We start from the raw sequence: 16,582 nt of genomic DNA, 5'->3' as shown, positions 1-16,582 counted from the left end.
CGCACTCAGACCACAGCTCCAAGGCAGGCCATAGGTTTTAGTCCAGTGATAGCTCTTATGCAGCTTTCTGAGGAATCATGAGGGTCCTCCCTATGTAAAAAGACTGCTCGACACTTTTTAACATCATTTAAAAGTCCTCCTGTCAACAAGATAAATCTTTCTGTCTGTCTGTCTGTCTCTGTCTGTCTCTGTCTCTCTCTCTCTCTCTCTGTCTCTCCCCCCATGAGTGTGTGTGTGTGTGTATGTGTATGTGTGTGTGTGTGTGTGTGTGTGTGAGAGAGAGAGAGAGAGAGAGAGAGAGAGAGAGAGAGAGAGAGAGAGATGGAGGGAGAGATTAGAAGCTTGAGGGTAGATGTTTTCTTTTATGCAGCTCCTGAGGAAAACAACCTAATGAATTAAAAGTGTCCCATAAGCTATTTCTGAAGCAACAGAGTTTACACCAGAGCAATGGAAAAGATAGAATGAAACAATTGCTGTAAACTTTGGGTATGACGCTTCCAGGACCTACCAGCCTCCTGCCCTCAGGGTAGCTACTGTGTGTTCACCATTGCCTCATGGAAAGCCAATAGTGTTGACTTTTAACACTGCAAAGTGCAACTAACATCAGCACTTGGGAGACTGTGGCTGGAGGAAGGAGGCTAAAAGGCCGGCTGGGGCAATGTAGCAAGACTTCCTCAAAACCCAAAGATTCGTAAATAAGTAGCAGGACCCTTGTGTAGCGTAAGTAGGGACTGGGTGTTTTCTTTCTCTTTTTGGGTAGCACCTCAAAAGTGAACACCTTGCCCACCAGCCAGCCCTCTCGGTGATTACAGCCTCCTGGCTCTCCTGCTTGCGGAGCACACTGCTGGTCAACCTCAAGCAGTGTAGTTCAGCGGGGCACAGGCTGCGGTGTTCTCATCTCCATTCTTCACCTGAATGACCCCACCTCATCACTGACAGTTCAGAACCCCCAGGGTCGGGGATTGGGGGGAGCGAGCTTGGTCAAAGCCTCCTCATCCTTCCCAGTGCACTGGTTCCTTTCTAGAGCACATTCTTCGCCCAGAGCAGAGGGCACTCTGACAATGTTTTGACCAGAATGAGCAATGGTTTCATACAACTTGAAGTTCACAGATGCTTCTCCCTGAGCAGTCATGGGCCTTATACTAGAGAAGTCGCTCGGGCATCGACAGAGAATGGAGGGGGATGGGCCCTGTTCCAAGTGCCCAGCACTAGGTGTCCTAGCAGACACTGCTCAGCTGCTTTAAGAATCACCTTTCTAGAGTGTGAGCCTGTGTGCATTTTACACACTCATCAAACAGGCTGAGTTTAATGGACAGGCAGATGCCAGGTGCCAGGGTTGTTTTTTTTATTTATATCCCACATGCTGCCTCCCCCACCACAGTCCTCCCTCACAGAGGCCCTTCCCCATCCCCTCCCCCATAGCCTCTGAGAGGGTGGTCCCCTCTGGGTCACCAAGTCTCTGCAGGATTAGGTGGCTCTTCTCCTGCTGAGACAGGACAAGGCAGTCCTCTGCTACATATGTGACAGGGCCTCCGTCCAGCCCACGTATGCTCTTTGGTTGGTGACTCAGTCTCTGGGAGCTCCCAGGGGTCCAGGTTAATTAACACTGTTGGTCTTCCTGTAGGGGTCCCATCCCCTTCAAGGCTTTCAACCCTCCCCCCAACTCTTCCATAGGGGTCTCCAGTGTTCGCTGTGGGTCCGCAGATGCCATATTTAAATGAGATTCTATGGTAAGGCTATCAAGCCTAGATGCTAAAGAGAGGAGTGAGGTCAGATCAAAATAGGAGTGTTCCTGGAGAAGGAAGCATTTTAAATATTTAAGATATACTTTAAGTATGTATATGTACGACTTTTAGCATCAATGCCTCAACTTACTTTTCAGTGGCTAGAGCCAGATATATTCCTGTTTAGGAAAAGAGTAAATGATTTTAAAAATGATCAGTGCCTAAGTGAGGCACAGGGAAGACTCCTCTAAAAAGGAAAATGTCCACTAACAGAGGATCTCAATGGCAGGTTGTGTGCACGGTCCTGAGTTCCATCACTGACATTATATAAGAGAAAGATCACCCAGGCCACAAGCTCATTGGTGGGGACACTGGAAAGAAGTAAGGGAGGGTTTTTTGCAGGTGAGGAAAGTTGAAAGGCACATTTAGAAATTCCCAAGGATACCCCTGAGGTGCCTGTTAGAGTCCAAGCTATTTATGTAGGTTCACATTGTTACTGCATAGGAACCCAGATCTAGGTAAATATAGTCTAGAAGTATGTGTGCACATGTGTGCTGTGGGGTGTGTGTGTGCATAAGTTGGTGCATGTATGCACATGTGTGAAGCATTCACAGCAGCACGATCTTTAAACACCATTTATTCATCAAGACTCATATTTTTTCTTAACTTCCATAACGCCTACATGTTAGAATAATCACCATCTCTTCCTGAGCCCTGGAGCAGATCATAAATTTGAAATAAATTAAGACACACAGAAGTTTCCTGATTTTTTTTTTTTTATTCAGCCTAAGCAAGGCCTCGAAAGCCTTTCCTCTCCCACCATGGAGTTTACCATGACCTCCTGCTTCAGTGGAATCAAAGTTTTAATTAGCTTGAAAACAGAGGTGTGATATTTTATAAAAATGGGATCGGTGCCCTCTGTATTTAATTAAATGATCCCTATAAAAGCTGGGTTTTATCCAGGGGCACAATTTATAGCGGTTCCGTTTTAAAACTAGATTAGCATTTTACACTGGGGTCATTTCCACGTGTCATAGGAAAAGAGGTGACTGTGGTAAGTTTAATCCCAAGAAACCCAGTGGTTCCTCATAAATAGATACTTTCCAAGTTCAAGAGGGCACGTCATGTCTCTTTGGTGTTACAGCGTGGCTGTAGAAAGCTTTGGAAGCTGCCTGGGGTTGGTTTTGAACTCTGTTTGCTCACTTTGTGTCTGTGTGGTAATGCAGACTCCGGCTTGCCATGCCACAGGGATGAAGGTCAGAGGATGGTGTTCGGGAGCTGGTCTCCCCTTCCGCCGTGTGAGGCAGGGTCTCCTCACGCCTACAGGCATCTCCTATGCTCTGTCCTCCCATCTGACCGTAGGAGTCCTTGGATTACAGATGCACGGTACCACATCTGGCTTTGGGAGTGGGGGGGGGGGGGGATTAAACATGGGTAGTGACAATTAAAGACTGGGTCGTGAGACTTGCACACTTAGCACTTTAGCATGCTGAGCCGTCTCTCTGGCCCACTCCTGGATTTTGAGATGACACGATATGACAGCAACAGGCAGTGGTATATCTTGTGACAGTCTTCATGTTGGAGAAGCAAGTGTCCTAAGTCTCTGGGATATCTGGTCGCCAGAGCCAAACCAAGCCGCTCCAGGATTGTATCCGTAAAACGCCATCTGCTGTGCGGTCTTCTGGCCATTTCTGAAGTAGCTCCCATGTGCTCATGCTTTCTGCTCCCCCGGAAACGCTTCCGGGGGCATTCAGACAACCAAGAGTCAAATAACCCCAGCCAGTACTAGCTGATTGAGCAGATGACTGAAGAGAAATGGGTTGTCAATGAATTTCAGCCCCGAATGGACTATCTACCAATTTGTATTGTTTTCTGATCAGCTATAGAAATGAGAGCCACAAGTACTGCTTTACAAGAGCACTGGCTTTATCCAGGCTTCCTTGGAGCCAAGAAGGAATTCTTCCCAAGCTCTCAGCATAACCGTCTCTTGTCACAAAAGACCTTACACTAAAGAGCCTCTTTAAGGTTTCTTAGTGTCGTGTCATATTTTCTGTGGTGCCGTTTGCCTCAAGCAAGACCCAGTGATTGGATTTTTCCATAATTGTGCCTCATTCCCCAGGGGTTGGGGGTGGGGAACCCAACCAGAGCCTTAGGTGAATAACTTAGGCATTTAATTTATAATAAAGATAAACTTTGCAATCAGCATTTCTTGTTCCAAAACATTCCATTTACTTGGTTTTAGAGCTGCATAAAGTGTTTTAAAGGCAATCTGCTCAATTGGGCGAGTTAATGATATTTAATTTGACTGGGCCAAACGTCACTGGATGTGCACGTCCCCTCCCTAATCGTAGCCATCATCTGCACACCAGCGTTGAGTGTAATGTAGATGCCATGCTAATCCCGAGAATAAAGGTTGTCATTCTCGGTTGGCTGCCAGCATGCACCAGAGTCATCACCTCACTAAGTCTCATAGGGATGTGATTGCAAGATGACAGAGTAATAAGTGTTATGTGCACGAGGTAATTCAAAACAAATTTGGCTGCAAAAATGGATCGTCTAGGATAGTAAACTCCTGCCTTGTCTCATCGTCTTTTAAAGGAATGAAATGATCCTGAAAATACCTTGTCAAGGAGCTTGTGTGGCAGGGGTCAAGTCCTCAGAAATTTATCTGTTTCAGCCCCCACTTCCCACCCCCTGAGCATCCCAAGTTGAAGCTGGAAAAGATTTATGTGTACACTGTTTGCTTAGGAACACAAGATGGGCAGGACGCTGGAAGGCTTTCAGTAAACAGATCTCTCAAGGCAGGCTCGCCAGGCTGGAGCTTGAGGCTGCGGTTTGTGGATTATTTTCTCCTGGGAAAGGGACTATTGTGGTCTAGGCTGACCTTCAGCACTGGTGTCCTAATACATTTTTTTACATCAGCATGTTACACTATTATGTATATTATCTTAAACTTCAGATTAACACAAAGAAGCATTATATTGTATTTAAATCTGCATCCAATGAGGAAATAGACCCAAAACTCAGCCAGAATACAAACCTCTGGCCTGACTCCACATTTCTGTCTCTGGTCACCTAATCCCTAAATGTAAGAGAGGAAGTCACTGGGCATTTTCAGGAGTGAACTTGAACTGTGTTTGGTGAGAAATCACATGGTGCGAGGCTACTGAATACTTACACACATGTGTCAGAAGTCTTTCAGTGAAAGCCAGCTATAAGCAGTAATGCCATTTTCATGGAAATGATGGAAAGACAGACATCTCTTAGGCACAGTTCTGGACTACTCTCTTTCTCCAAAGCTGCATAGAAGAAATGTGACAGGTGCCCCACAGTCAAATTCCAGAGACCCCCACACGATTTTGTCATTGAGTCCATCAAGACATGGGGGAGTCTAAACTTAGCCTGATCAGCACAGGTGCTGTGTGCATCCCTTTTGGGGGGCACCACATAAATGTTCATGTGGTGATTCTCAGGCAGGTTTGTGGAATTTATTTGAGTAAAGGCTCTGCACTATCCACCGTTCAATAGAAATGAGCTAATGAGGCTGCAGCCCTCAGGGACTCACTCCCACAAGTCCTTCTTGTATAGTTAGAAGAACGTTCTAAGGAAGCATTGGAAAAATGCATGTATCTACTTTTCCGGTATGTCTGTGCATATTTACACTTGCTATGGCATTCTGAACTATGGAAATTTAAGATCCAAATCCAATAACTTAAAATCTAGGGACTATATCACCAAAAGGATAACCATTGCCTTCCCTTCCACCATGGTCCATAGATTACATCAACCTCACTGGTTAGTTCTCCACATGCTCCCCAGATGCCACCACATGCAGAATGGCTTGCCCAGAATCCAAGATGGGCCATCCCTATTTCATACCTCTTTTAAAAAATAAATCCACCTTAAGCTTCCTACGATAGTGGGCCAAGGCCAGTCACTCAGAACCATAGCACAGGTCTCCCTGGCATGGCAAGATCCCTGGTCTGATGGGAAGGGAGAAGGGGATCCGGGTGAATTCTCTTAGGAGAGCTAACACAGAACAAGGGATGGCCAGTCTGTCTACCACACTAGTCCTAAGATCCAAGTCTGCATGACTGTGTATGTGCATGTGTGTGTGTGTGCATGTGTGTGTGTGTGTGTGTGTGTGCATGTGTGTGTATGCGCGAGTGCGCGCGTGCGCGTGTGTGTGTGTGTGTGTGTGTGTGTGTGTGTGTAGAGAGAGAGAGAGAGGACTCTTCTGTGAGGAATTTCTTCTAAATACAGCTGGGAGACTACTGCCATCTAAGTCCCCCTCCTTCCTACCCCACTTAGCAGTGTATTTCTCTTTCCTCTACAACTTTGGTCTTTTATAAACTGTAACACTGCTGTGTGAAGCAAAATAAAACCCCATGTTCACTCCCCATGGCAAATGGTCTGATGTTCATATGTAGCTTTACACACTTATATATTTTGCAGATCCTGTTCAAAATTAGTATGTGTCAGGGTATATCCCAGGTATGTGTGTGTGTGTGTGTGTGTGTGGTGTCCTATAGCTAGAAGAGGATATCAGCTATCTTGTTATGTCACTTTCTGGCTTATTCCCTGCAGTCGGGGGTCTCTTGGGGTTTTAATCGTGTGTTAGCTATGTGGATTTAGTATTGTCAGTACCATTGGGAAAGCATTGGACCCTGTGTCTTAACTTAGCCAGGCAATGCCCACGGTTTCAAATGTGGTTCCCTCCTGGAGCCTAGAGCAGAAAATGGAGGGGAGAGGTAAACATAGCTTTACCTTTCAGGTCTCTAGAATGCTGAGTTGACAGTAGGCATTCAGTAAAGACAGACACCGGGGCTACAGAAGTAGCAACATGCTATATTAACTGAAATTTCAGCTAGCTATTTTTTGCCCAGCCCTTAGCCATTGGAACTCTTTCTCCATTTATAGTGTTCCTATCTATGGCCTGTATATGGTATTTGCAGTGGTCTTTTTAAAGAAAAGGAAGACTTAACACAAACTGGGAAGACTACACACCATGAAAACAAAACAATGTAATTAATTTCTAGTTAGCTCTCATTCCCTGATGAAGGCCTGGAGCCCGAGGCTGCTGTATTCTTCCATGAGGAAGATTAGCAAGTGATGAAATTGCATTGAAGACATTGTGGTTGGAGGCCGAGGCACCCTTGCTGTGAGCTTGGTTACTTCATGCCAGACCTGTATACCTCTACGCTAGCCTCTACCTCCCTCCCCCCTCCCCCCAGCCCCTCAGCCCCCCCACCCCCACCAGCTCTTCCCTGGGGAGAACTGAACATTCTCTGGTTCTCCTGACAGTGTCCTTCCATTTGGCTGTTCACACCTAGAAGCCCTTAAAACATGCACGGATCTCTCCAGTCCCTGCTTTTTGATAATCTTCCCGTTCTAATTATGTCTCAATAGGTCAATGGCAAAGACTTATCCCGAGCAACTCATGACCAGGCTGTGGAAGCTTTCAAGACAGCCAAGGAGCCCATTGTGGTACAGGTGTTGAGGAGGACACCTCGAACCAAGATGTTCATGCCTGCCTCAGAGTCACAGCTGGTAGACACCGGCACCCAAACCGACATCACCTTTGAGCACATCATGGCCCTGACCAAGATGTCTTCTCCCAGCCCACCTGTGCTGGATCCCTACCTGCTGCCTGAAGAGTAAGTATCCCAGCCATGACTTACTAACTTGCCACGTGCAGCCAACGGACTCCAGGAAGGTCGCCTTCTTCCTTTCCATGGAGAGAAAGAAATGGATGCATGTGATAATTTTCCTCCAAGTTGCCTGTGTTTAACTTTATTGTTTATAGAGGCAATAAATTGGATCCTGCTCAAAACTGTTCCGACATATTAATGACTTTATTATAACCCTGGAGCGGAGTTATTCAAATTATATTCTAAGAACAAAATTACTTACAACTGTTGTAAAAGTTGTATCGGAGTAAAATTTAATCACTGCAAAGAGTAATTTGAAGGTTTTTTTTTTTCCTAGTTACCACTGCAGGGAATGCTGATTGTTGTTTTAAATAGACAACAAAGTAAGCTGTTGAGCAGAGAAAGCGCCCTGGAGGTTATGCACTCTGCTTTCTTGGGTCTCATTTCAACCCCACATCCAGGCACTAAACCCAGGCCTACCCCATATAAATCATTACTGCTGTGTACCAATTGCATAGTAGCTGTGATCAAACACCTCAATAATGTCTTTCTACATAGCTCTACCTTCTACGGAAGACATGAATCAATTTGAAGACTTGGTCAGATAGACATGATTCCCAAACTAATTTCTACCATGGAGTCTGCCTCATTTTCCTTTATTACATTCAGCCTTAGTTTTTCTATGCTGTAGTAAGATAAGGATGCAAGCTATGCCTGTCTCATGGAATTGTTGAAGAATTAAACAAAACAGCATGTGACTGATCACCCGGTAAGCCTTCAGTGAAGTGGCGGCAGTGGCTGTTAATTCAGGAACAAGTCAAAAATGAGAAAGCTACCAACACCACTGGCTTAAAGATGCCCAGCTAGATTTAGCTTTCACCCATGGAACCATGCAACCTGAGGGCACAGCCTCTTTAGCTGACACAAGCTTTCCCCTGTCTTTCCCCATCTCAGCTCTGCCTGGGTTCAGGTAATTGCCTGGATTCATTATTTCAAAGAAATTTTCTGCTCTTGCAGAGAACCGTACCTGTTGGAGTTCTATTAGTCACCCGGGAGCTGGAGCACCCACACATCTCCTATGGTTCTGTCAAATCCTGGACAAAGGCTTGCCTTTCATCTTGTGGGTTTAGTGGTTAGCTGTCATCTGCAACCGGGGCTAATTCCCCAGTTGACAGGAATGAAGTCCTGTGCAGCTGACAGCATGAACAGGGAGGAGACAGGACCTTCATGAACACTCACCATTCACACAGCACGCCAGCTTGCAAAGAACTGTCACCCCCTTATTTGCCTATAGAGACAGGATGCTGTAGACTGAGGTCCCGCTCGGTGCTCCTTGATTTGTCTGTAGAGACTTGAGCATTGTTGAGTGAGGGCCCTTATTTACCTATACAGTAATATAGTGAGTGTTCCATTATTTACCTACAGAGACTGGCCGTATAAAGGTTTTATTCAGCATAAGACAGTGGTGGGAAAGCAGGGCTACCCTATCTCACCTCTCAGCCATGACCCTCCCGCTGTGTCCCAGCTGATCCTGGGAAGCATCTGGTCTTCTCCCTGTGCATGGCCTTAAAACCAAGTTACTTGACACTGCAGTCCAGAACGACTTGTGTTATTGATGAGCCCTTCAGGGCCATGTGTGACTCTCAGATGGTAAACTGTCAGAGTGACAGCCTTTTAGACCAAACCCCTAATCTCCTCTTAAGTCTAGCTAACATGACATGGCTTATCCCCTGGAGGGAACTTGAGAAATATCACAAAGTCCAGAGGTCACACAGCAGCGGGACTGTGTGCTGAGGCTGAGCAGGGGTATTAGGTTGATAACAGAAAGCCCAGAATGGACAGCGGGATCCTCAGGTCTAAAAGCCCCTTAAGTGCAGGCATGGATATTTGCCTGATTGGTCTGGAAACAGAAGGACTGCCCTTCCGCCCATGTCTGATCTGTTGTTTCTGAACTAAGTGGCTGGGAGGGACCGCCAGGGCCCCCTTGATTGCTGCCTGACCTGTAAAAATGTGGTGCTTTGGGTCCCCAGCCAAGTACCGTTGGAGGCAGGAGCTTTTGATCAGCATCTGGTGTGCGATTCAAAGCGCCTCCAGAGCCACTGGCCAAATGTACTCTAGTCCCCATTACCCTTGTTCCTGGAGGTTCCATTAACATCATTTCCAGGAGACCCTGGGCTCAGATTGTTTTATGTGTGCCAGCCTGAAAACGTGCATTCCTGGCTTTTCAAGAAGGATGAAGACATATGCACACACAAGGACCTGTGAGCAGGGATGTCTGCAAGGACACTCACATCACACACATGAGCAGGCTAAGCTGTGGAGGCAAATACATTTCTCACTGGCGGATAAATGCAAAAAAAAAAACAAAAGTGAAAATTCACTGTGTGAGCAAATGGCTTAGCAGTGTCCAGCATGGCACTCGAAACTGGTCTCAGAGACCAGTGCACACCTGAGCGCTGCTCACATATGAGCGTTTGCCATCAAGATTAAAAGTAAGCCCCGAGACACAACAGCAATGAACATGGACCCGTCTTCTGTCTAGAGACCAGTTGCATGACCTCATGATCAATCCATGATGGTGAGCTAGGGAAGGAAGTCTGGAAACAAGGCCCAGCCTGTCTTTAACTTGCACATTCACTCTCTCCAGCGGAAGTTAAGCTTGACCAGGTTCTTTGATGGTTTTGGTTGGTTGCTTGCTTTTGCTTTGCTTTTGAGTTCCTAGTACCTTTGAGGATCTGATGGAGGCAACAGACTCTCCCCAGAAATACTGTCCCTGTCTGCATGGACTGTTTCACATCAGCAGATAGCAGTACTGGGGGGGGAGGTGTTAAGAGCCACATACAGAGGGAAAGCGAGCTGGAAGGGCTCCTGTACTGACAGTGGCTGGGGATAAGAAAACAGATGAGTATCTAAGAACCAGGGCCCTGACAACCTTCTGTCTCTCTCCAGGCACCCCTCATCCCATGAATACTATGATCCTAATGACTACATGGGGGACATCCACCAGGACATGGACAGGGAAGAGCTGGAGCTGGAGGTAGGAGCCATGGCTTCTTCTTGTTGTTGTTCTTGTCCTTACGGAGCCTCCCTTGGGCTCATAAAAGGCCAGAGTTCTCTACACACAGATGTAGTTCATGGGTGATAATGAAATTATCAACATCCGTATCTCCTTCGGTAATCTACACGGCTACCATCCCTTGAAAGGCAGGGTCCGGCTTCTTCCTCCTTCCATTAATTCAAGACAAAGCCCAACCGTCAGGTCCCCGCATCAAACTGCCAAGAGGAGGTCCCAGGGACTGGGAAGGTGGCTCAGTGGTCAAGTGCTCGCTGTCTGAGTACTGGAGTTTGGATCCCCAGCACCTACATAAAAGTCAGGTATGGTGACGTGTTTATAACCCCAGAACTTGGGAGAGCAGGGACATGTGGATTGTGAAGGCTTACTGGCCTGGTAGCTTAGCTGAGTCAGTGAACTCTGGGTTCAGGAAAGAGACCCGTTCTCAAACCATAAAGTGAAAATAATAGAAGATGACATATGATATATATGGCCCTATAAATACATGCACAGACAAGTACACACACACACACACACACACACACACACACACACACACAGACCAAAAGTACTGTAAACCTCCTTACCTTGATCACCACTATTTAAATATCTTTTATGTTTGAGACTATACTATACCCTCATCATTGTCCCTTCCCTTTCCTACTTCTTGCTCTCTTTCACATGGCCTCCTTCTTCATTAGTTGTGGTTGTGTATTCCTGAATACATCCTACTTGATCTGCATACTGTTACATGTAGGTGTGACCTTTGCAGGCTGACTTTTGGTATCTGGTAACCTATCTGTGTGCTCTTCCCTGGGGAAGGCTATTTCTCCCCCTCTCCCATTCCTTAATGGCCTGTATAGCACTGTGTGTAGGGATGAGGTCTCCATCCACTTTAGTGTCTGTACATCTATTGCTGTCCTTGTTGAGTTCATTGTTTGCCAGTCATGTTGGTGAGACTTTATAGGTATTTCGGCTAGTTTGTATGTCAACTGGACACACAAAGTAGACTTAGCTGAAAGGAGAGAAACTTAACAGAGAAATACCTCCCTGAGATCCGGCTGTAATGCATTTTCTTAATTACTGATTAATGGGGAGGGCCCAGTCCTTTGTGGGTAGTACTATACTAGGGCCAGTGGTTCTATAAGAAAGCAAGCTGAACAAGCCAGTAATGGCACCCCTCTAAGGCCTCTGCATCGACTCCTGCCTCCATGTTCCTGTCCTGCTTGAGTTCTTTTCTTGGCTTCCTTCAGTGATAGCCTACAATGTAGAAATTATAAGCCCAATAAACCGTTTCCTTCCCAACTTGCCTTTCTGTCATGGTGGGGATTTTTGCAGCAATAAAAAAAAAAAATGTAATTAAGACAATGGCTTTAACTTCTGAAATTGCTAGGAAACTCGGTCTGATAGCAAACTCCCTATTCCCCTGGTTCTTATAATCTTTCTATCCCTTTTCCCACAATAATACTTTAGCTTCAGTGTAGGAGTTGTATTACAAATGTATCAGTTGGGACTTGGCTATACAACTCTGCATTTAGAATAGTTATGGTTTTCTGTAATGGGCTATCTGTTGCAAAGAAGAGTTTCCTTGATTAGGAATGAGGACTATACTTGTCTGTGGGTATAAGAACTAAGATTTAGAATATAGTTCGGGATTATATTGGTTGAGTAACATAGCAGTTGTGGGTAACTCCTACAAGATCCACGACTCCATTAGCACCAAGTAGTTTGCTAGGTTTCCCGTGCTAAGCATAATTTTCCTCTTGTTGAATGAGTATTAAGTCCAATTAGAGAGGTATTGGCTACAGTCAAGGCATGTCTGCCACTACAGCACCCAGGGGGCTATCAGGTTATAGGGCCATGGTTGGTGTTGAAACACCACTTTTTACTCAAGGACAATACTCAACAATAGGGTGATAAGTAGGGTGACTGAATGTAGCCCACCCACAACAAAAAGACCTGCCCCCCAAAACCTCCTTCTTTACATTTCCTAAATGCTGTGAAAAGACCCCAGGGCAAGGCAACTCTGATAAAGGACAATATTTCATTGGGGCTGGCTTACAGGTTCAGAGGTTCAGCCCATTATCGGGAGCATGGCGGTGTCCAGTCAGGCATGGTGGGGGAAGAGCTGGGAGTTCTATATCTTGATCTGAAGGCCACCAGGAGAAGCCTGTCTTCTAGGTAGCTAGGAGAAGCAAGCGTCTCAAACCTCACCCCCAAAGTGACATACTTCCTCCAACAAGGCCATACCTCCTAATTGTGCTACTTCCTAAACCAAGCATTTTCAAACCACTACAGTGCTCTTGTCACTATTGAGTTAATTGAAAAATATCAAATTCTATTGTATCATTCTTTGTACTTTCAGGAAACCATCATTTAATAGTTCAATATGTATTACTATTATTATTACTGTTATTATTACTATTACTATTATTCTGAGCTTATGTAAAAACTAACTTTGTAGAGCAGGGTCAAGACAGCACATGATACTGTCAGGTGAGCCCTTTAGCTCTATGTAAAAGTCAGCCAGAGGAAATCCACCCATTCATATTTTCTCTACTCTCTGGCCCACTGCTGTGCAGTCTAGGCTGCCCTGCTGAAGAACAGGTGCTGACTGGCAGTGGCTTGTTTCACAGTAAAAGCAGCTGGATAGCCTAGAACAGCTGTTTTCTTCTTACATCCTTGAGAGCTACCTGGGTCTGACTGCAGAAGGGGGTGAAGGTCAATAAAAGTATAGAATCAGCCAACAAAAAGGGATGCTCGCTGACAGCTAGGTATGGACAGACACAGCTTAGTACTTAGCATTTTATTCTTGAAGCAGCCAGCTGCTCTTCCAGGATACTTGAATACACCCTCTTCCAATAGACGGGTCAATGGTCAAGTGCATTAAGGGAATACAAAACTAAACAGATTTCATGAAGGATATTAAGGCCTTGACTGTTGGAGTGGCATGGTAAATACGCAAGGGGAGTGGGAGACATGCAAAAGACAGATTCCCTACACCTCATTGGCGAACTTTCTGGATCTGTTGGCATTTATTCCTCTGTCTGAAATTCTCTAGATACTGTAAAAGAAAACAGGGTCCTCCCAGAAGAGTCCATTGTTCATGGAATGATACTGCTGTGTGACAGCCATCATAACAGGAACAAGGAGAGTCTTCTAGAAGCTTCCAAATATCTCAGAAGCTAGATTTCTGGAGTAGCATAGACATTGTGGCTTGGGGTGTTTAGTTGAAATTAGTTGGTTTCATACCAGGGGGTTCTCTTGTCCCTTTGAGGAGCTGATGGAAAAATAGGCTCTCCCCAGAAACATAGTCTTGTTTGTAAGAACTCATATTTATAGTACACTGAGATTCGACAATGCCTGCCCATTTGGACCACTCTCCCATATGACATTTTCCCATTGCTGGTTATCACAAGAACTGTAATTTGCCTTTAATTTCTCTTCAGTTCAGATAATTTCAACTAAGGTATTTCTCTTCAATTCAGATAATTTCAACTAAGGTAGTTTCTATACCACTGCCTCAAGTAGAAAGTCGGGATCAACTACCACAGATAAAAGCGGTGCACCAAAATACAAGACAGTGTTATTAAACCCAGTGTTATTAATGCGGATGCCTTCCAAGGACTGGGAGCCCACTGCAGCTCTCTTTATCTTTACTAAAGATAAATAAATATTGGGTAAATATCAACAGCATTAAGTCTGCCCCAGACTGATTCTTTCTACCTAAAAGATGCAATATTTTCAACATCAACAACCTAAGAGCCTCTTCGGTGTCTGAGAACCTCATTATTCAGGGTATGAAATAAGGACCAGCAGCCCTGCCTCCTCTTGCTTTTTTTCCTCTTGCCTTGGCCCCTAAAACTACAAGAGAGTCACAAGTTCACAAGGTCCCCCAAATGTCTCAGTCCACAATCTGTGATCTAGAGGCGATGGGTTCAGGGAACCAAGCCCAAGCCTCCACATCTCCTCCTTCTCATGAGTCACACCAGTAAGGTGTGGGTTCCGGCATGTCACTCAGTGTGGCACCAGTATATGCTCCCACTTCACTAATGCCATCCATATTGTCCTACACAATCATCACAGGCTAGGAACAGATGAAGCCATCCCCAAGACATGTGACAGGGCATAGAGACTTTCTTTAAAAAAAAAAATAATAAAGCAGAGATGAATAACCCACATCATTGAAATACTCAGAGTGTGTATGTGTGTATAGGTGAGAGAGACAGGGATGCAGGAAAGAGAGAGAGAGACAGAGAGGGGGGGAGGGGAGGGAGAGGATGCACATGTACCATGCCATACATGTAGAAGCCAGAGAACAACTCCACGGACTAACTTCTCTCCTTCCACCTTTATATGGGGGATCCAGTTCCAGCTGATAGACCTGTACAGTCAGCACCTTGACCAGCTCCGCAGTCTGGCTAGCACTCCAAGCCCAGCAATCATGTTATTTTAATGCTAGGAGAGTTTTCAGTCAACCTCATTTACAAGTCCGTTCTCTGTTCGTTTCTTTCTGAGCATCTTGTTATATTTAGTCTACCATTAGCCACTTAGAAATACACCATCAGGAAGTCACCATCCTGCTCGCCTGAAAGCCTCTAGACCGGTGGTTCTCAACCTTCCTAAAGCTGTGACCCTTCAAATGGCCCTTTAATATAGTTCCCCTTTGTGGTGATCCCCCCAACCATAAAATTATTCTCATTGCTATTTCATAACTGTAATTTTGCTACAGTTAAGGATTGTAATATAAATATTTTTTATACAGATAGAGATAGAGGCTTGCCAAAGGGGTTGGGAGCCACAGGTTGCTAACTACTGCTGTTGACCATCAGGACCCTTGGACATTAGCTTAGCATTTCACTGAAGAGCCAGCAAACGGACACTCCCATTGGTGGTTCTTTTGAGTGGCGGTGACTACTAGGTCCTGCAGGTGAGAAGGCTGCTTCCTCCTGTGCTCTTTTAGTCCTGATGGGTTTCCTCAGGTAAACACTAGTTCATATAGTGCACCTTTAGCTTTTAGAGAAGCACCTGCCCTAATTCATGAAATATAGTGGCAGAGAAGGGAAAACCACGGGGCCTGAGTTAGATAGGGAGTCTGCGTGCTGCATGGTCTCTAGAAGGAACATGTGAAGAACTAGGCAAACCTTTAAGGAGCTGAGCCTGGTGGGTAGTAATCAGGTCACTGGGACTTTGCATTTAGCGAGATTAAAGACAGGCTCAGGGGATATAAAGACAGGCTCAGGGGATGCATCTGTTCTGATTGCTACAAAGTAAAGTGACCCTCTACATTTAGTGTCTTGCTTCCCAGAACCATGTGTTCTCTCTCTCAAACATGTGTTTGCCATGTGTACTGGCTAGTTTCGTGTGTCAACTTGACACAGACTGGAGTTATCACAGAGAAAGGAGTTTCAGTTGGGGAAGTGCCTCCATGAGATCCAGCTGTGGGGCATTTTCTCAATGAGTGATCAAGTGGGGAGGGCCCCTTGTGGGTGGTACTACCTTTGGGCTGGTGCTCTTGGGTTCTATAAGAGAGCAGGCTGAGCAAGCCAGGGGAAGCAAACCAGTAAGAAACATCCCTCCATGGCCTCTGCATCAGCTCCTGCTTCCTGACCTGCTTGAGTTCCAGTCCTGACTTCCTTTAGTGATGAACTGCAACATGGAAGTGTAAGCTCAATAAACCCTTTTTCCTCCCCAACTTGCTTTTTGGTCATGATGTTTGTGCAGGAACAGAAACCCTGACTAAGACACTATGGTACCTCTGCTATATTGTGACAGAGCTAAGCAGATGTTAGAACTAGGCTTTCTATACCTCCCAGATCATAAGGTACAAAGAAAAAAAGACCTCTGTTCTGTATAAAGTCCTTAGGCCCAGGTGTTCTCTTCCTGTAGCATAAAACTGATAGAAACATCATTGTCTTACTGAGGTTCGCTGTGGGGACTCTCCATTAGGAAACAGTGGCTGTACCTCTAGTCCGTGGCAGGTGGCATCGGCAGAAGGATACTGAGATAAGTTTACTTATCAGCTTGAGAGGGTCAACAAACAGACCCCTGCTGAGATCTGAGTTTATGACTACAGCAGACCTAGTCTTCAGAAAGACACACGGCCACTGTCCCTGCTCCTCACAGGAGTTCTTAGACCTGCTGGCAGTGTCTCT

At 45.5% G+C, this 16,582-nt stretch overlaps 1 protein-coding gene across 1 annotated transcript in view; it reads left to right on the top strand.

The window, feature by feature from the left end:
* Window positions 1-16,582, top strand: part of Pdzrn3 (PDZ domain containing ring finger 3) — a 229,312-nt gene that overhangs the window by 199,700 nt on the left and 13,030 nt on the right. Inside the window, exons 4-5 of the mRNA XM_052174441.1 lie at window positions 7,134-7,381; window positions 10,325-10,412. Of these exons, the coding sequence (XP_052030401.1) occupies window positions 7,134-7,381; window positions 10,325-10,412 (336 nt within the window). The remainder of the gene's footprint in view (window positions 1-7,133; window positions 7,382-10,324; window positions 10,413-16,582) is intronic.

The sequence above is a fragment of the Apodemus sylvaticus genome, chromosome 2, assembly GCF_947179515.1.
Source record: "Apodemus sylvaticus chromosome 2, mApoSyl1.1, whole genome shotgun sequence".
NCBI lineage: Eukaryota > Metazoa > Chordata > Mammalia > Rodentia > Muridae > Apodemus > Apodemus sylvaticus.
Note: the sequence above shows the minus strand (reverse complement) of the source record. Positions and strands in the feature narration are given on the sequence as shown.